Source organism: Vulpes lagopus, chromosome 15 (genome assembly GCF_018345385.1).
Source record: "Vulpes lagopus strain Blue_001 chromosome 15, ASM1834538v1, whole genome shotgun sequence".
Taxonomy (NCBI): Eukaryota; Metazoa; Chordata; class Mammalia; order Carnivora; family Canidae; genus Vulpes; species Vulpes lagopus.
Genome location: NC_054838.1, coordinates 38752469 through 38772986, shown reverse-complemented (window position 1 = coordinate 38772986; position 20518 = coordinate 38752469). Strand labels below are relative to the sequence as shown.

The window sequence follows — 20518 nt, the reverse complement described above, 5'->3', positions numbered from 1 at the left end:
GTACTCAGTTTCTCCGTTTCTGCAAAATGTAGAGATTCTTCTTTGTTTGAGGGCACTAAAGTTCCATAGAGTAGTGTCTGTCGATGATCATATGGGTTTTTGGATCTGCATACAAGGAAGAAAGAGCACCTAGAAAATCCAGATAAATGAAGCTTCAGGGCATTCTCCCTCAAAGTACCAAAGACATTTGCAAGCTCCTGGCTGTGCAGTTGGTGTAATGCACGCTGAGAGGTCTGTGGAAATAGATGAGAAGGACAAACAGACACTTAGACTATAACCAAGGGAACCTAGAGTTCTGAGTACTGTTTGGAGCAATTCAGATCCACAGAGCCTAAAGTCACTTGCTTTTTTAAGGTAGCAATTAAAGGATGTGGTTTGGTGGCAAGCTGTGAGATTCTTTGAGGGTTTGGGAAATAATCTGGAATTGATTGTAATACAAGGAAAATGAATGGCATTTTACTTTAAAGGTTGGGCATTCCAGATGGCAGGATGGTTTTAGAATGAGATCTGAGAATACTGTGATCTGGACAGAGGGGTTAGGAGGGAGAGGAGAATGGATATTCTTCCTGAGACAAGGGTTCCTAGACTCCTAGGCATCTGCCCATTGTCCTTGACACCTCTGCCACTTGTCCGAGGAGGGCACAGGTACTTTTTCCCCCTCAATGCAGACACATTCCTAGACCTCAGGGATTGCATCCCAGGTACTGAGGTATGAAGGTGCGTATGGGAAAACTCAAGTCGTAGGGGTGCCCCAGATCCCCTTATCATGTGAGCATCTGGCTTCAGAGCTGGTTCACCCATCCAGATTCGACCCGAAGTCTGTGTTCCTAAAGGAACTCACTGTGCCACTTGGTGGCACCAAAAAGTTGCGCTGAGAACTCTGTTCTCTATAAATACAAACTACCACCCCTCCCTCCTCCGCGAGCTCCCCTTCCCCCCCCTTCCCCCCTTCCTCAGTAGAAGGGAGATTGCTGCACACGCCGCCCTCAGCTCTGCTGTTCTGTGCGCACTGAGCGCAGGAGATGAGCTTAAGATCTTCTTGGTGGGGAGCCTGGGAATGGAGAGGCCGGCTCTGCCCCGCTGATCAGCACAGCCCAACTTTATGGGGGGCTAGCTAGACTACGTCTCACTGCCAGCTGCGCGGCCAACAGGGGGGTAAGCTTGCTAACGGTCTGTGTGCCCAAGTGTCCCTGTGCCCGGGAAGGATGTAGGAGCTGTCAGCTTGCTGGATAGCTCACAGTTGGTTTGGGAGTGGGACGAGCGTGGAGCGAGGCTGGCCAGACCTCGGGGTTGAAGTCCGCTCCGTTTGCTGATGGCCTTAGTTAAACCTGTTGGGAGAAAAGGCGAGAGCAATGAGGTGAAGGAGGGAATGGCGGCAAGAATTGAGAAAGGGATTCTGCATGCCTTCGGATCCGAGTTCCCGCTCCCCAAGGCCAGGTGCGCGTGCTTAGAATGCAGATTGTGCTGCCCCAAACCACCCGAGGGCTCGGAATTGAGAGAAGCAAAGGTGGAGAGGGAAGGAAGGAGAATCGCTTCCCATTAGATCGGTAAGATGCAGCGACTGTGGTGCCTGCTGCAGGAAGAGGGGGGACAGCGGGTGGTGCTGAAAGCACGGCTCTTTCACTCAGGCTAGTGTGCTTATTCCTGAACCCCGGTCTGCGTCCTCCGGCTCTTTCCTCTTCTGTGGATGCATCTTTCCCTTCCAAAACACAGCCTGCTAGTTACCCAGGAGCGGCAGCATGAGCAGTGTGCCGAGGAGGGAACTCAGGGTACAGCCGCTTGTGGAAAGAACCCCAGTCAGGTCCATGAACTGGCCAGTGACCAGAACCTAACCCCGACTTGGGACCTCGCAAAGGGAAGAGTCTGCCTGGAAGACTCTTGGAATCGGTGTTGGAATTTCCTACTGCCCTCATTTCCTTGCGGAGCAGGTGCTGTGGGAAAGGGAAATTGAGGAGAGGTTAACAAGCACTTTTGCTTATTTAGGCATAATCCTGGTGCTGCCTCAGCTGAACTGTAAGCTTGAGTAACCAGGCAGATAGATTCTCCAACACTTTACTTCCCGCTTAGAAATGGACTCAGGCCGATAGGAAGGCAGCATCTCCTTTCCACCTCTTTCTTCATTCCCTACGTATTGTTTTATTGTTCTGAGTCCCTTGAGGCTGGGCCAGAGCTAATCTGTATTCTTAACATTGGCTTCTGGCCATTTGAGACAGCCAAGTTAACATTGCCTTTTACTATGTTCAGCCTCTTCCCCCAGTGGGGCTAAGCCAAGGTTTTCTGTAGAATCCTCTTAGTTATACAACATTCTAGACATTCTTTTGAGTTTTGGCATGTTCGGGTATGCTACCTCTTGCTGGGTGTGCTTTGTGCCCCTCATTACCGTCATAGAGCACAAGGAATTTTCTTCTTTAATTTCTCTTTTGTGTCTATGAATTACACATTTAAGAATCAGTTGTGATGACTTCTGTCCTTTATAGATTTCAATTTCTGTTTAAAAGGATGTTTGGCTTGGGAATTGAAAATACTGCTTCCTGAACTAATCAGGTTGATACACATTCCAGTCTTCAGCCTTCTCCAGCGGAGACCTTTTCAGCACTCCGGACAGATCCTTCAGGGTTTCTTAGAAGATTGTGGATAGAATACTTTCCACATAACTGCTTCTTTTAAGAGAAAAGCTTTCCCTAGTCATTTACACTCTGCTTGACAAAAATGTATAATCTGGATATTTTCATCGCACCACCTAGATCTCTGTTATCACATGGCAGTATTTTGGCCATGGGTTGTACCCAGAGAGAAACCAAATGCTGCAATATTGATTTGTTGAAGGACATACTGAGATTATTTGGGAGAGAGGGTGATATTTGAAGAATCCAAAGTGCTTGCCCAGTTCTTCAGTTTACTTCCATAGGGAGACACAGGCCTCTGCCTTCATTTCGTAGTCTTTGATGGACATGGTAACAGACACTAAAGTGAAAACTTTGTTCAACCAGCACAAAATATGTAGTACTTGTGTGACTGAAGGGTTTTAATAATTCTAATGTTTTCATTTTTGTTCAAAACATATTAGAGATTTTATATAGTCTTATATTTTCTTTTGTGGAATTTTCAGAGCATTTTAGATAAGAAACTAAAATAAATGCCAATAAAGCATAGGTAAAAAATACAGGTAGAAAATATGAGATAGCACTAATCTTGAAAAATTTTGTACTTATTTGTAACCATCTTCTCCCAGGCTCTCTGTCCTAATGGGGTGAAGAAAGAGATGCATTCGACGATTCTTCCGTATACTCTTTGCTATGTTATTTAAATAGAGTATAAGCTAACTTTATAAAATAGTGAAGACTATCTTTTGATATATATATATATATATATATATATATATATATATATATATATGATATGCTAAAGCTAGTTTGTTGGTTTGGAGTTTGGATATGCTGATGGTGTATTACTACAATGCATCCCACAGTTTATAAATATGTGTTATTTTAAAAATTCAGAGAAATGTTAATGATAGTCCTGAAACATCATTTAGTTATTATTTTCATTAATAAGTGGAGCTTTGGAGGGTATAAGGGAAGAGCATCAAAAGAAATATTTTTTAGTTCATGATTTGATTGCTTGTATAACCCAAGAAAATAAAATCAAAATTTTTTTTGGAATTTTCAACTATTTGTAAAAGACAGTATCTTCTTGGTATTTATCTCAGTTAAAACATAGTTCTAAAAAACATTATGCCATAGTCTTGCTTTCATTTCCTTTAAATTCGCAGATGAAGACAAAAAAATCTAGAATTTACCAGTTCTCAGCTTGTTTGAGTTATATGTACCTTGAATCAGAAGGGGAAGGAACCAAGCATAAGTCTTGGTTCAGGCTCATCCTTGCTCCAACGACTACCCTTTCTTGAGTACAGCGGGCATCATGCCAAGCATTGGTGTTATTTAATCCTTATAACAATTATGCAAGGCAATATTTGCTCTTAGTTTCCTACTGTGAAAACGGAGTTGGTTTTTTTTCCTTCCACTGTCATATAATGAGGAAATGGGAAAAATAAATAAATAAATGCACACATCTCATTTGCTTGGAAATCAAACTTACCCTCTTTCATTACATTAGGTAACCTTAATCTATGGTATTGCTAAACACCATGGAATTGTTTCACTGTGGTTTCCAGTAAGTTGTGGTATGATTGGGAGGGCAGACCCCTACACAAGATTGCCTGAATTGTAAGCCACAATCCCATCTTTGTGGCTTACTAGCTATGTAACCTAGGGTGAGATATTTAACATTGCTCTGCCTCTGTTTTCCTCATTTTAAAATGATGAACAGGGGGGGCACCTGGTTGTTAAGTCAATTAAGTGTCCAACTCTTGGTGTTAGCTCAGGTCTTGATGTCAGGATTATAAGTTCAAGCCCCACATTGGGCTCCAGGAGAAACAGGTTGTAACACTGTAAGGCGCATTGTGTAATCACAATGAATTAATTGTACAAATATAAGCAAAGTCCCAGACCCACAATGAACAGTGTAGAAATGGTAGTTATTACTATTACTATTACTATTACTATTACTATTACTATTACTATTACTAACTATTAATCCCATCCAGACCTTTGAATATCAAATTCAGCTTTCCCATGTTACTGAATTTAATTTTCGTAGCAATCCTGTGGTTGGTTTTAAAAACCATTAGGGCAGCCTGGGTTTAGCGCCGCCTTCAGCCCAGGCTGTGATCCTGGAGACCCGGGATCTAGTCCCATGTTGGGCTCCGTGTGTGGAGCCTACTTCTCCCTCTGCCTGTGTTTCTGCATCTCTCCTCTGTATGTATCTCAAGAATAAATAAAATCTTTAAAAAATATATCAGACCTATGAATAATTTTCTAATGATCAGCTTTCACAGTAACTGGCTATTTGCCATTGCTCTTAAACTTGCTGTTGAACTTTATGCTCTTAAACATAAATTTTCTGAGGAAAATTAAAAGATCATAATCATAATGGTGCTAGTGGGCACTGTAATATAATAGTAATAATAATAATAATAATATAGCCTGTTTACATTTATATTTTACAGAGAAATAATTGAAAAATATTTCTTAAAAATCAATTTGCCTTAATATTCAATGATGTCATCATACTTTTTAAAGACAGACAAGAAGGTAAATAACATAATTATTCTTTTAAAAATAAAAATGACATTTTGAAAAACCAACATGTAATTACTGTATAAGATGTTCTTTATCGTGTTAAAACTAAAATGAACTTTATATTTCATACTAAAAATAGTCTTTGAAATGATAACAGTGTATCACAGGATACTCTTCTCATTCATTTATTACAACTTATGGCTACTTAGAATCATGCTTATTTAAAGTAAGGCAATATCATCCTTCACTCTCAAGGTTTAATCTGTATTTCTCGAATTGAAATTACAAGCTTCAAAACAATATAATACAGCCAGAAACAAATTACAAAGTAAAGAAGGAACAGGACAAACCTATTCTAAACTACTCTCCTTAAATTATTAGGATGTTTCAGGAAAAAGTTTTGTGGGACTGATGAATCCAGACGATTAGCTCTTAGTTGTATTCTTTTTTGATGTTTATATAAACCTTGCCAGGATATAAATCAGCAGTTTTCAATTGGGGATGGCTTTGACCTACAGGGGACATTGACAATGTCTGGAAACAGTTTTATTTGTCACAACTTAGAGGAGGTATGTTTGCTATTGGCATCTGGAGACCTGGGATCTCCAGAGGTGAGAGATGCTGTTAAACATCCTACAATGCATACGACAGTATGCAAACCTCCACAACAAAATGTCAACAGTGCTGAGGTTGGGAAATTATGATCTAAATGACTATAGGAAATAGAGTTACATCTGTTAATTTAGTTGGTTTGTATGGCTTCTAAATGTAGTTGACTGGCATACATAAACTTTTAATGGAAAGTAGAGAGAGTCTCCAGAATGTTTTGCAAACAATGTATAAGGTTTAACCAGCCAACCCACTTGGTCTTTTGGGAGACATTATCATCTGATTATGTTTGAGTGTGGGCTTTGGAGCCAGAGAGAGTTGGGTTCATATCCTGACTCTGCCAGTTATTATAGTATGAGACTTCTGGCAAGATTCTTCACCTTGTAACCTCAATTTCTAGAGATATTTAATGTAGGTAGTAATCATACCTACCTCACAGGGTTATTTTGAGAACTTACATTAAATAATGCTTTAACATTATTTAGCACAAAGCAGGCACCCAATAAATATTAGCTATTAATAAGTAAGTAGAGATCGAGTTAGAAGTGCAAAAGGACATTTTCAAGCACCTGATGATAAGTGATATAATATGCACAATAATGCTTTACAGTCTTTCGAGGTATGCCATAAATAACAAGAAAGCAGCTGAAGGCTGCAAAATGGGAAGATGCCTGGAATCCCTGCTTGATAATTAAATTGAGACTAGTTAACAGTAGATTACATCATTTTTATTGCTTTGCTGTAGAAGGCTGTTTCAGGTCTTCATGGACTACTAAACCAGTTGTTTAATGATTTACAGTGATTTACAGTGAGCTTTATTCTAGTGCCAGCATCTTTTAATTAATGCATAAAATTACAGATTTCACTTTTGTACAATGTTATTTTATAGCCCTTTTCTGGTTTTTAGGGGGTTTCATTGAAAATATGGCATATTTTTGGATCTGGGCTAAACAGAGAGGGTGCTGGACTTTCTTGTTTACAAGGTCACAGATGTGTGCTTGAGATAGCTACAACAGTGGAGCTTTCCTAGACCATAAAGCTCTCAGTATCATACCTCATAGTGTCTCTTATCTCTGGGATGCACTTGTTTTCAGGAAAATACATCAAAGGCATTCATGGCATAGGCAATATTGACACCCCTGTCCATTTGGGATGACGCTATTGCTCAGGCAGAGGAATCATTTTAGTGTTGATGTCTCGAACTGTGTGATTTTCTTGTGTGGAGATTAAGTTATATAAGAGACATCTGTGCCAGAAAGATGGCCACTGTTTGAGAAGATTGTTGAAAATAAAAGACAATGTGAGCTGTGAATCTGGTTACAGTGTAAATTGCCATTTATGCAAATTCTACCCACCAACATTTTTTCTTCATATTCATTTAGGATACAGTAGGAGGCTGACTACCTAGGCAAAATACTTCTATACATATTAAATATATGTCTACTGTTTTCTATAGTGGGGTAGTGATTAATTTTATTATGCTGTGAGCCAAGAAATATATTATTGAATAAAGCAGACTAGTGGTTCTGAAAATAAGACCCTCAACCAACTTATTATATGTTACACTATGTAAACTCCTATCATTTCCTGCTTTTGTTTGAATTAAAGCTTTCCATATATTAGGTTGTAGATCTGTAGCATTTTGAAAGCTCTTTAAATCACTGTATTAGTTAATTCCACCTCCTGATCTATAACAAGAACCTGACTTTTTCTTTTCTTTTCTTTTCTTTTCTTTTTCTTTTTCTTTTTTTTTTTTTTTTTTTTTTTTTTTGCTACCAGTCTATAACCTCTACCATCTCAGAGTTATAAGTTAAAGCAAATAATTTATTCTCTTGGAGACTCTATTTCCTGATATATGAAATGGGACAATCAGATGTTCTTGGCAATAATTTTGTTATAGGTTGAAGTGGGATTAATAATGGAAAAAGGTTCTATAAATTGAAAAAGTAATACAGTATTACTTTTTCCCCTCCTTTTTTCCACCCTACCAGACCCTTGTTAAGTAAATGAATATAGCTCATGGGGAGACAGCTAAGGAGAAATGGCCTCACCGACACTAAAGTTTTCTGCCTGCTACTTTGTCAGTCCTTGCTTCTCTTTTTGAGGATCTCTGTTGCCTGAATACATTTTTCAATTTTCTAGGGTGGGGCAAGGGATACTATCTTGGAACCTCAATTAGGTAGTTGAACAGAAAGCCCAGTGGAGGCAATTCTTTATTTATTTGTTCATTCAGCAGGATTTATTGAACGTTTATCTTGTGCAAGGATTATACCAGATACTATATATAGTACCAATTTTAAGGGATCCAAAGTCTATAGGAAGCTAGAACATGTATAAATAGCTATAATATTAGCTTAGTAATAGACACAACAAAGTATCGATAAAAATGCCATATGAGTTCAGGGAATAGAGCAAACACAAGGTGAAGGATCTGGGACGATTTTATAAAAGGACTATTTAAAAATATTATCTCATTCAATCATCATTAAAACCCTTTAGGGTAATACTATTGTCATTCCAATTAGGCTCAGAGAGGCTTGGTGACCAAGGGCACATAGCCAACAAATGGCAGTATTTGGATTCAAACCCAGGTCCATTTGATTCCAAGACCATGCTCTTAAAAACTCTACCATAAAGGCTACTGAAGCAAGAGCATGTCAGGGATCAGAAGCAGCATGAACAAAACCATTGGGTAAAGCAGTGTATATACCTGGAGGAGACACAAATTTGCTTGACTAGCAGACTCCCAAGGAAGAGCAGATCCAAGGGAGATAAGGCCACAAGGAATACTGGAGCAGAAATTTAGAAGGCAGATCCCTCAGTCCCACACTTAAACTAATATAACAAATAATATATTTTTATAGTAAATGTAGAAATTTAGAAAACATAGACAAAGACAAAGAAGAAATGAAAAGTGACACATCTTCCCACCACTCAGAGAACATCCTATAAAGGTCAGTGTGTATGTTTCCAGATCTTATACATGCATGCATGCACACTCAGTATTTTATATTTGTATCATATTTATATTTTAAATTATATCAATTTTTCTTTCAGTCTCCTTTGCTGATTTCTCCTTATCTCGGGGAACTGAACCATTGGAATTCCCTGGGGCTCAGTTTCAGAACTAGTTTCTTTTCTCTCTGCACTTCCTAGGTGATTTCATTTAGTTTCATGGTTTACAAAAAATAGTTATCTGTATAGTGATGCCTCCCCCCATTTTTATCTCCTACACTGACCTCTCTCAGAAATTTAACCTCTTATATCCAGCTGCTTAATAAATGTTTCATCTTGAATTTCTATAAGGCATCTAAAAATTAACATATCAAAACTACTTTTTGTTAGGTCCACCCAAATCTGCTCCTCCATGGCTTTTTCCACCTCAGTCAGTGTGGTACCATCTTTTATTTGCTCATGCCAAAAACCTTAGTGTCTTTATTGATCCTTATTTTTCTTTCATATTCCAACTTAGATCTGACAGCAAACTCTTCCACTCTGTCTTCTACCAGTTTTCTCTGCTGATGGGGCTATGTCTCCCTGATCCAAGCCAGTGTCATCTCTCCGACCAGGATTTTTGCAGACATTTCCTAACTGCCCTCTCAGTTTGGCCTTTGCCCTAATTCTTGTTGAAATGTTGGTCATTGTGTGTTCTGTCTTCTATTGAAAACTCTTCCAGAAAGTCACTCTCTTGTGATGTTAAAGCCGAGCCTGTTAAAGTCCAAAAAGAGTCCACATGATCGTCCTATCTCTTGACTTTACTTCCTCTCTCCCCAGTTTTACTAAGCTGTAGTCACACTAGCTTCCTTGCTGTTCCTCAGCATACAAAGCAGAAGCAGAAAGAAGTCTGCCACAGGGGCTTTACATTTGATTTTGCCTTTACATAGCATGTTCTTTCCCTAGATATTTGCGCAACTCATTCTCTTACTTCTTTTAGATATTTACCCAGATTTTACTTTTAAAGTGTATACTTCTTTGGCTACATTATTAAAATTTTCCCACATCTCTGACTCTATCTTCCTTCCCTGCTCTATTCTTAATTTTTTTCTATTCTTATTTTTAACCCTTATTACTGGGCACATAAAATATTTTGCCTCCTTATCTTATTTATTATCTGATAACTCCCCTTTATTTTTTTATTATTCTTTTTTCCCTCCTTTTCCCTCCCGACAACTCCCCTTTAAAGTATAAGCTTTAGGAGGGCATGGGCTATGTTTGCTTTTTCCATAACTGAAACCTCAGAGCCTCATACATAATATTTATTTGATAAACACGTATTGGACAAATGAGTGATAGTACACTAGAGCTAGTGTATACCCGACTGGTCTATTTGGAATTTATGTTCTATTCATTTCTTGTATTTTGGGAACACATGGGATGACTTGTTTAACCTTATAATAAGCCAACTTGTAGCATAGTTCTGTCAAGTTTCCATGTGATAATTTATTTCAAAATGTACTTTCCAGGTATGTGAGCCTCATAGCTAATATTGGTGAAATATAGCCACTGTGTGCATCCAAGGCAGATCGTGAAGCAGTCATTGCTTTATAATTCAGCAGACCATAATCTCGTGGGGCGGGGGAAGACAAACATGATTGTCTGAATCATACACATTTCTACCTTATTTTTTTAATTTATTTTTATTTTTTTTATTGGAGTTCAATTTGCCAACATATAGCATAACACTCAGTGCTCATCCTGCCAAGTGCCCCCCTCAGGGCCCATCACCCAGTCACCCCAACCCCCCACCCGCTTTCCCCCTTCCACTACCCCTTGTTCATTTCCCAGAGTTTGGTGTTTCTCATGTTTTGTCACCCTCACTGATATTTTCACTCATTTGTACCTTCTAAGCACTGAGTTATCTCTTTTCCTTGAATATTCTTCATCTTGTAGTTTTGAAGGAAACTCCTGTAGGATTCTATGTCCCTGGGATGTTCTAAGTATGCTTGGGTGGCCCTTCTCATTTTTTTTTAAGATTTTATTTATTTATTTATTTATGAGAGAGGAGAGAGGAGAGAGGAGAGAGGAGAGAGAGAGAGAGAGAGAGAAAGTGATAGAGCACAAGCAGGAAGGAGAGGGAGAAGCAGACTCCCCACTGAGTAGGGAGCATGACAGGGAGCTCGATCCCAGGACCCTGGGATCATGATCTGAGCTGAAGGCAGATGCTTAACCAACTGAGCCACTCAGTCACCCCCTTCTCAGTTTTTAATGATGGTTTGAAATATGTTTCTTGAAGGAAGGGGGAGTAAGGCAGTACAGGATACTGAAAAGACTATGTGATGGAGTCACTAAGTATAGACATAAATTCTAGATCCATCACTTTGTAAGGGATTGGCTAGTTTTAAGCATGTGTGTATGTATGTGTGGTTGACACACAATGTAACATTACTTTCAGGTGTAATACAATGATTCAACAACTTTATATGTTATACTGTGAGTGACTAATTTTTAGCTTGTAAAAAACCCATTACATCATTTGTAAAATAAATATAATAATACTTACATCTCAGGGTTATTATAAGGATTATTGGCATATACATGCTGCACACAGACACATCTACACACAGATACTTAATACACATAGAAAATAATATCTTTGGGAAAACAGGATGTATTTTATTATTTGCAACATGAAAGCCCTGTGTGTGTCTGTAAATTAAATTGCCCAGGACATTCTCTTCGGTTCTTCTTACATCACGTGTTCTTATATTCTCTCCTTATTTATGACCTGCCTTTGTTTCCTTAGCTGGCTTTTCCACTATCTTTTCCCAATTCTTTGTGGGGCTTATTTCTCAGTTCCACCTTTTCCTTATTTATACTTGCTCTCCAGGAGACTATATTCATTGCAAAGATTTTATATCTTGTTGACCCTCAGTTAATATCTCTAACCCAAAACACTCCTCTTGGTCCAATTTTATATATCTACTTTCCTACTTGGCACCTGCACCTAGGTGCTTTAAAAGCATCTTGCGGTGCCTGAGTGGCTCAGTTTGTTGGGTGCCTGCCTTCAGCTCAGGTCATTAGCCCCAAGTCCTGGGCTTGAGCCCTGAAACAGGCATCCTGCTTAGCAGGGAGTCAGCTTCTCCTTCTCCTCACCTTGCTTATTCTCTTTTTCTCTCAAATAAATAAATAGAATCCTTTAAAAAATATCTCAAATTTAACATATTCAAAATAAAATTATCAAGTTTTTCTCTGTCTCCATTTGTTTCTGTACTAGTTTATCCCATATCTTTTAATGGTAAAATAGACTAGTTCTTAGGCTCAAAACCATTTTTAGAACAATGAACAGCTAGAGCAATCTTTCATAAGATTGAATTGTGCCAGTCATTTGTTTATATCCCCTCCTTGGTTTTCTGTTGCACTTAACATCCAAATTCCTATAAGAGCCTACGTGATTCTACATGGTCTGGCCCTTTCTTACTTTTGCAACCTCATCTTGTACCACGGTTACTCCCATTCTTTATGTTCTGGCCACACTTTTTACATGACACTCTATTTTATTGTTCTTTGTACTTACCAGGCTCTAGTTTATTTATTTTTTTTCTTTCATTTTTTTTAATTTTTATTTATTTATGATAGTCACAGAGAGAGAGAGAGGCAGAGACACAGGCAGAGGGAGAAGCGGGCTCCATGCACTGGGAGCCCGATGTGGGATTCGATCCCGGGTCTCCAGGATCGCGCCCTGGGCCAAAGGCAGGCGCCAAACCGCTGCGCCACCCAGGGATCCCCCAGGCTCTAGTTTAAGTTGCGTTTTAGAGTACTATCTGTAAGCCCTATAGGAAGCATGTATCACCTGTTCTCTCTTGAATATTTAATTTCCAGGACAGAATCATAGTATAGGCATGCCATAAATATTTGTTAAATGAGTCAATGAACAAGTGATGGATGCTCAATGAAAGATAATGATGGCAATTATCAATGTACATCATTGCACTTCTTTGTTACATTAGTCTTTCCCACTCAATAGTTAGTAGATATTTCTTGAATGAGTTAAAAAATTAATTTAGGGGATCCCTGGGTGGCGCAGCGGTTTGGTGCCTGCCTTTGGCCCAGGGCGCGATCCTGGAGACCCGGGATCGAATCCCACATCAGGCTCCCAGTGCATGGAGCCTGCTTCTCCCTCTGCCTGTGTCTCTGCCTCTCTCTCTCTCTCTCTCTGTGACTATCATAAATAAATAAAAATTAAAAAAAATTAATTTAGCTTATAACTGGAAGATATATATTTCAGTGTTTTTTTTTTTTTTTGTGTGTGTATATATTTACTGTGTCTCAACATACAGGGCTTGCTTAAAATCTAACATAAAATTCATGGGAATATTTTAGTTTCACCATTTTGATAAGCCACTTCTAGTCTCACATACCACGTTGATGCTCTTATTGTAATAAAAATGAATCCTGTTTAGTTAGTTTGTTCACTAATATTCTGGATTTAATAAGACGTTGTGCTTCCGTTTACCTTGGATTTTTTGCTTATTTTTGGTTTTATTTGTTTTGATTTGGTCTACGGTATTCATGAGAATAAGCATTGGTCTCTGGGTCTTTGATCTAAGCAAGCAGAGGGAAAGCTTGAGAATGTTCAGACAATTTCCCAAATGAAAAAAAGTAATATTTTTAATCAATTAAAATTAATCTTTTTTCCCTGCCCCCTGTCTACAATGCCAACTTCCATACCAAAACTGATTTTTTTGCCCTAAATATTGCTAAACACCTAGTTATTCTGGAACATCTAGTTATTTGATGAGGTTTTTTATTTTAATGTTTGACACTCTGCAGGGGAGGCTTTCTCTGTTGCCACAGGAAACAGTAGAAGGCAGTGGTAGAAACGGTGAGGCGGGGGTTGGGGAGTGACTATAACTGTGATTCAAATCATCTTCACTTAGTGTCTGGACTAGATATTTTGCAGATCTGATGAGTTTTGAAAACCGTTAGTACACTTGAAGAAGAATACGTGTGTAAATTCCTGAAGAAGCATTACCTGTCTTTGAAATGTGTTGCTTGGGGAGTTAGTCACTTGAAAACAATTTGAGATCCTTGGCTGGCAGAGAGGATAACGTACAAAATAAATCTCTTAAACAATTCTTTCAATAACCCAAATCATTAATTTGTCAGTTCCCTTTTACAAACTCTGCTAGAATTTTCTATAGGCAGTTTGGGACAAATTTCCTTCTTCCCAGGAGTTTAAACTGAAATAGATGACTACATTCAAAGTTGTGCTGTTTCTACTTGGACGGGTAGTTCTAAGATGCATCCTTCCAGCCCTTGGAGTCTTGGTGATATGGAATTTTTTTTTTTTTTCCTGGACCAGAGATAGAGGACTGATTACTGTGAATTTTATTACAAGACTCTGTAATTACTCTGAAGACTCTGGAGGACTGAGTGGGTTGCCAGAGAATTTTCTGTCCTCACCACCTAGCTACAAAATGCCCTTGGAAATGTAATAGCAGAAAAGGTCATGTCCTGAATATATGTAGTCTTATTCAATATACAAAACATTTGCATAGTTGATATCTTATGTTGATTCCCATAGGGTAGCCGAGTACATATGTTGGGACTTCTCAGATGAGGAAATTCTGGTACTGAGAGGTTGAACAATTTAGTAATAGTTCTCAAGAGCAGAACTGGAATTTGAACTGAACATTATTTTCCCCCAGAACCAGTGCCTGTTCCACTATATTTTTCAATGTAGTTAGGGAATATTTTACTCTGCCATACCCCCACCCTCTTCCTTCTTTTCTGTAGTTCATTTAGGTTGGAAATACCTATCTGCCCTCAATATGTCTTTGTTCTATGTTATATAGAAATGAGACACAGTACTTACTAATTGGGAAGATTGTTTAGCTTGCCTTACATTGTATTTGAACAGGGGTTATGTAGCCTTTATTAAAAAGTCACTTAATTTTTATGATTACATAGTTAATACATGCTTAATGTTGAAAATTCAGAAAGAAGTATAAAGTATTTCGAAAACAAAAAGTATAATCACCGAACGATTACTAATGCTTGTTGTTTTGGGTTACATACTCCCTAAAGTTTTCTGTTCATGGCATAGTTTTGTTTTTAGGATACTTTCTCTCATCTCCACATAAGAGTATTATTTGGCCTACCACACATAAGATTTGCTTTTGTGAACTCCAGATGAACAAATAAAAAAAAATTTGATGTAAGTAAAGTAGGATCAAGAAGCTCTGTCGGATTGCTTCCTCAAATTACAAAATTATAAGAGATAGACAAAGGAGAGTCTTAAAGATTTTTAGATTATTTTTTCAAAAAGATTATATTCCTAATCTACATCATCATCAAAATGTACTAGTATAGACCATTAGAGCTTCCCAAACTAGTTGTACTTATGTTGTTAAATATCCATGCTATTTTTTTTCCAGGTTTTGAAGATCATGACCACATGGATGCATCTAACTAAATGGTACGTGGGGACACGGTGGTCCTTTAGAGAGCACATCTAAATTACTGGCTAATTTCTTGGTTTGCCACCCAACATAGGACATTGTTTGATTCTATCTGTCAGAACTCTCCTAAATTTTCCCCACCATGCTATCTTTATTAGCTTGAACTCTTTTCCTAAAATGGTCCTTCTGTTGATCCTGTCAGTTCTGCTTTTGAAAGAAGATGTCCGTGGGAGTGCACAGTCCAGTGAGAGGAGGGTGGTGGCTCACATGCCAGGAGACATCATTATTGGAGCTCTTTTTTCTGTCCACCACCAACCCACGGTGGACAAGGTACATGAAAGGAAATGTGGGGCAGTTCGTGAACAGTATGGCATTCAGAGAGTGGAGGCCATGCTGCATACTCTGGAAAGGATCAACTCAGACCCCACACTCTTGCCCAACATCACACTGGGCTGTGAAATAAGGGATTCCTGCTGGCATTCAGCTGTGGCCCTAGAGCAGAGCATTGAGTTTATAAGGGACTCCCTCATTTCTTCAGAAGAAGAAGAAGGTTTGGTGCGCTGTGTGGATGGTTCTTCCTCTTCCTTCCGCTCCAAGAAGCCCATAGTAGGGGTCATTGGGCCTGGCTCCAGTTCTGTGGCCATTCAGGTCCAGAACTTGCTCCAGCTTTTCAACATACCTCAGATTGCTTACTCGGCAACAAGCATGGATCTGAGTGACAAGACTCTGTTCAAGTACTTCATGAGGGTTGTGCCTTCAGATGCCCAGCAGGCACGGGCCATGGTGGACATAGTAAAAAGGTACAACTGGACCTATGTGTCAGCTGTGCACACAGAAGGTAAGCATCTGTTTACATCCTTTGATGCATGTCTTATTATGCACTCAGCAGATTCACAGTTACAATATCAGGTTTTGGAAGACTAAAATATTTTTGATTATTTGGGAACTTTTCAGTTGCCCAGTTATACTAGTAATATAAGAAGGGGCTGAGTGGCAGATGTCTAGAGAGGCTTAGATTTAAGCTAATATGAGTGTTTACCTGGTCATCATTTGGTGGAATGAAAATTTTTTTACATTACGCATTATATTATCTGTACTTCAGCTATAATAATGCTAGAGATTTTTAGGTTTCTTAAAAATCATTGAACACCTCATAATTTTCACACTTAAAGTTGCTCCAATGGCCTATTGTTTTTGATAAAGAGAGATACACATAAATGCAGGTAGGAACTGAAGGCAGCCAATTCTAGCCCAGGTATTCTATGATAGAAAATTACTAAACAGTGTAGTCTTACAAGTATTTTTTTTCAAAAGAGAATATAGTTAAATCTGGAGTAGAGATATATATGAATTAATATTACCTTTGACTAAGAGAGTGTAAGTTTTAACAATTCAAATTAGTTTTACTTTAAAATATGTTGCTTCTTTACACTGAAAGCAAAACAAGGAAGCAAAACATAATTGGGAATATATAACTATTAATAACAATATTATTCCTTTTAATTGGTTATGGTACTTTGAAAATATTTTTGTATACATGACTTGTTAATTCATGACCAAGGCTGTTTGGGATAGGTTTTGTTTTACTACAGAGGTTAAGGGATCCAAATGTGAGACTCACTAATTACACAACACTCTTTCTAGCACAACATACTGCATATACTAAAGCCAGAAGGTGCAAAATACTTTATATAGTTCATTGAAGCATTGTCAGGATCAGTTAAGATTAAAGAATCTTGCATTACATTATCAATGTGGTCCAAACAATCCAGTGTTGTAAGATGTGGGGCTGAGTTATTGAGCAATTTATGAAATGACCAGAGTGAGCCTACTTTGGAGGTTGGTAACCAGTCACCAATCAGATATAGCAAACTATTCATTATGAAGTGGCATACTATAGATTTCACTGTATGTCCACTCATTAACAATGTTCAGAGCTGCACAAATGTAAAATGAGCTTCTATGCTAAATTGAGATTTTTATGCTTCTGGAGATTTTTACATTTAAGTTTGTAGTTTACTTTCCAGAGTATTGGTATATAGAGATTTTGAGCAATGGACAGATGATCAGATGAGGAGACCTTGGATTTTTTTCTAATGCTAAGGTTTTCTTTCTTTCTTGTTTCTTTCTTCTTTCTTTTTTAAAGATTTTATTTATTTGGAAAAGAAAGAGAGCACGAGCAGAAGGGAGGGGCAGAAAGAGAGAGAGAGAGAAAGAGAGAGAGAGAGAGAGAGAGAGAGAGAGAGGAGGATCCTTTACTGAGCAGGGAACCTGAAGTGGGGCTTGATCCCAGCACCCTGGGATCATGACCTGAGCTGAAGGCAGATGCTTAACTGATTGAGCCACTCAGGCACCTCTAATGCTGAGATTTTCATTATAAAATTACTATTTCATTTTATTCTCACAACAATCCAGTGGTACAGGTAATCCAGATATTTTGTTCTCATTTTAAAATACAAATGCTTTAAGAGTTTAAAAAGGCCATCCAATATATACCTAATAATAGTTTTAAGAGTAGGACTCCCAGTTACTGACTTCTACCTTAGGGTCCTATTATAATTGAACAGAATCCAATGGAATCACACCTGAGGATATATTTATATGACATATATTTATTAAGTACTAGTACCTGTAAGGACTTCTGATAATCCTGTGAAGGACAGCCCTTCTATTTTATATATCAATACTCTCAATGGGTATGCAATCTGGCAAAGGACATGAGACATTCATTAATACTTATATAACCATGATTCAAGATGAGAAGAAATTACAAATATGTCTCTAAAGTAAATTGACAGAGGAAAAAAAAATCAAGTCCTGTTCTGTGGTGATGAGATCCATGGTGGAGATTTTCAAGAAGGAAATGGAATTTGACAGTTGCATTTTAACAGGAAGAATACTGACAATTGATGAAAATTAAGAAAGGATGGATTTCTAGAAAAGAACATGAGGAAATATGAGGTGGGAAAGTAAAAAAAAATGTTTAAAAAATGCCAAGGATAAAGTTATGTTTTGGTCCACCTCAAATCATAAATTTCATTAGGGATTTCCCTCTAGCTTTAGAAGAATAGGTCTTGGTCTCTATGTAGGACATGCCAATACAAGATTGTGGTCTAAATGAAACTCATCATTATGACCATTGGCTGTTAGTAATTTACATTTTTTTGACCTCGGTATACCAATACTGATCTAATAAAATGAATTATGATTTCATCCATATAAGTATTATTGTATAGCTATTAAAATGAATGAGGCATTCTTTAGGTAATGAAATAATAATAATGGACTCCAAGATCATTTTACATGAAAAAAGCAAGGTGCAGTTTTGTGTAATGGCATGCTATTTGTGTAAAATGGAGTTTATGTAAACTGTTTGATATTCAAAGAATTGCTCTCAGAGAACAAAACAGGTAACAGTTGCTGTTTGTGAGGAGGAAATAGAAGAGTTAGGGGATCATGTAGAATGGCAGAGACTTGCTTTTAATGTATGTCTCTAAATGTGCTTTTAATTATATGCAAACATTTGAAGTTGTGTATTATAAGCATAAACTACCTATTGGAATACAACCATTAAAAGGAAACAATCTATTTCTGGGTAAAAAATAAGCCAATGAAAATTTCATTGCCAAATTCAGGCAGATTTAATTATTTTGCCAAAAATGGGTCAAGAGAAATTTTATTGCCAAATACTAGCAAAATATTTGAATACTACCAGGATTCAGGGGAGAACACACTGAGTATGGACAAAGACTGGAAGAAATACTGTCTGGCTTATATCTTTATGTGGTTTAATCAAAAAGTATTTATGTTGCTTTGATCTCAAGCAGGTGTGTGGATAATGAGGTTATGTGGTATCACATTTTAAAATTTATCAGTGTAAGAGTGGTGTGGTAGGAAGTTTCACAAGGTAAAAATCACATCTGGGATCAGAAAAAAAGTCCTTGATTGTAATGAGATACTGTAGAAACTCCCCAAGATGATGCCTGGTTTTCTGTGTTCTGGCCATACAGAAAGCCCCTGTGGGATTTTCCATGAAATGGCATACCATTTCTTCCTTCAGCCTCTTAAGCCTGCTGAATTGGGGTAACTCTGCTCTAGATCTCTCAGCCCCAGGATCTCAGACTGTTCCTATGTTCTTATAATTATTCTCCTATGCTCAGCTGATATTCCTTTTTTTTTTAAAGAATATCAAACTTTCCAAATGCTTTCCTAAGAGGTATTAAGGACTATGAAAAAGATGTTGTCCCATTTAAAAAATCCTTTATCTCCTCCACCCTCCAAATTGCTCATTTATTTTATACTTAGACGTGGTAATACTGTGGTCACTCAGTACTGTTGGCAGTGATCACAAGATGTTCCTTCAAGCATTGTTGCTGTCACAGAATTCCAGAAGAGAGCACAAGGAGACTTGGGGTTTAGCATCAATGTTAATCTCATACACTTGCTATTTCCTTGATTTATAGGTTTTCTAGGCTATAGGACTTAATATTTACTGTGGCTTGTTGTGCCATGCAGAGATTGTGCCTAGGCCTCCTAGGCAAACAGATTCATAGTATGACAGCAAGAAAAGAAAAAAAAAATTTAAGGCAGGCCACACTAGTTCTTCAACTATGTGTAGGAAAGGAATATGCAATGACTCAGAAGAAAAAATATTACTCCTTTTAAAGGCATCAATCCAGTCAGCATTCTCTCTGCTCTAAGAAAATTCAAGGGGTCCTTTTCCTCAGCACAAACATTGGCGTGTGTGCCCATTTATGTCACAGGAGGAGTGGTGCTTGCCTTTTTGGAGGTGTGGAAGACTGGCTGCTTTGATGACTCTATTTGCTTTGTAACTTGATAGTTCCCTTCTACTACCATGCAGCACCAACTTTGTGACTGCTTTGGCTAATAAAATATGGTGGAAGTGAGGACTTCCTTCCTTGTCTGTCTGTCGTGGAACACTATCATCACCATGTTAAGGATGAGAGTACCCAGGTTTTTCAGATGAGACCATCTTAGACCACTTGACCTCAACTATTTGAGAGCACCAATGAAGGTCAGCACAGTTGCCTTCCTGACCCATTACTAATTGCAACAGAGCCCAGGCAAAGCCATAAACTTTACTCAGCTAACCATAAATTTATGAGCAATAATGAATACCTTGAAGACAGAGTCCAGTATAAGCATACTCATTCCGATGACTTTAACTGCCCCACCCCCCAATTGGATATTACTACAATGTTATACTTCAAAATCAAAACAGAGGCACCTGGGTGACTCAGTGGTTGAGTGTCTGCCTTTGGCTCAGGTCATGATCCTGGGGTCCTGGGATCCAGTCTCACATTGGGCACCCCATGCTTCTCCCTCTGCCTATGTATCTGCCTCCCT

The 20518-nt window shown here is 38.2% G+C and overlaps 1 protein-coding gene across 2 annotated transcripts in view; it reads left to right on the top strand.

Annotated features, from left to right (window-relative positions):
* The first annotated feature begins 982 nt into the window (after positions 1-982).
* Positions 983-20518, top strand: part of GRM5 (glutamate metabotropic receptor 5) — a 514508-nt gene continuing 494972 nt past the window's right edge. For both annotated transcript variants that reach the window (XM_041729572.1, XM_041729571.1), the window contains exons 1-2: positions 983-1155; positions 15128-15989. In XM_041729572.1, coding sequence (XP_041585506.1) covers positions 15329-15989 — 661 coding nt within the window. In that variant the 5' untranslated portion in view covers positions 983-1155; positions 15128-15328. The remainder of the gene's footprint in view (positions 1156-15127; positions 15990-20518) is intronic.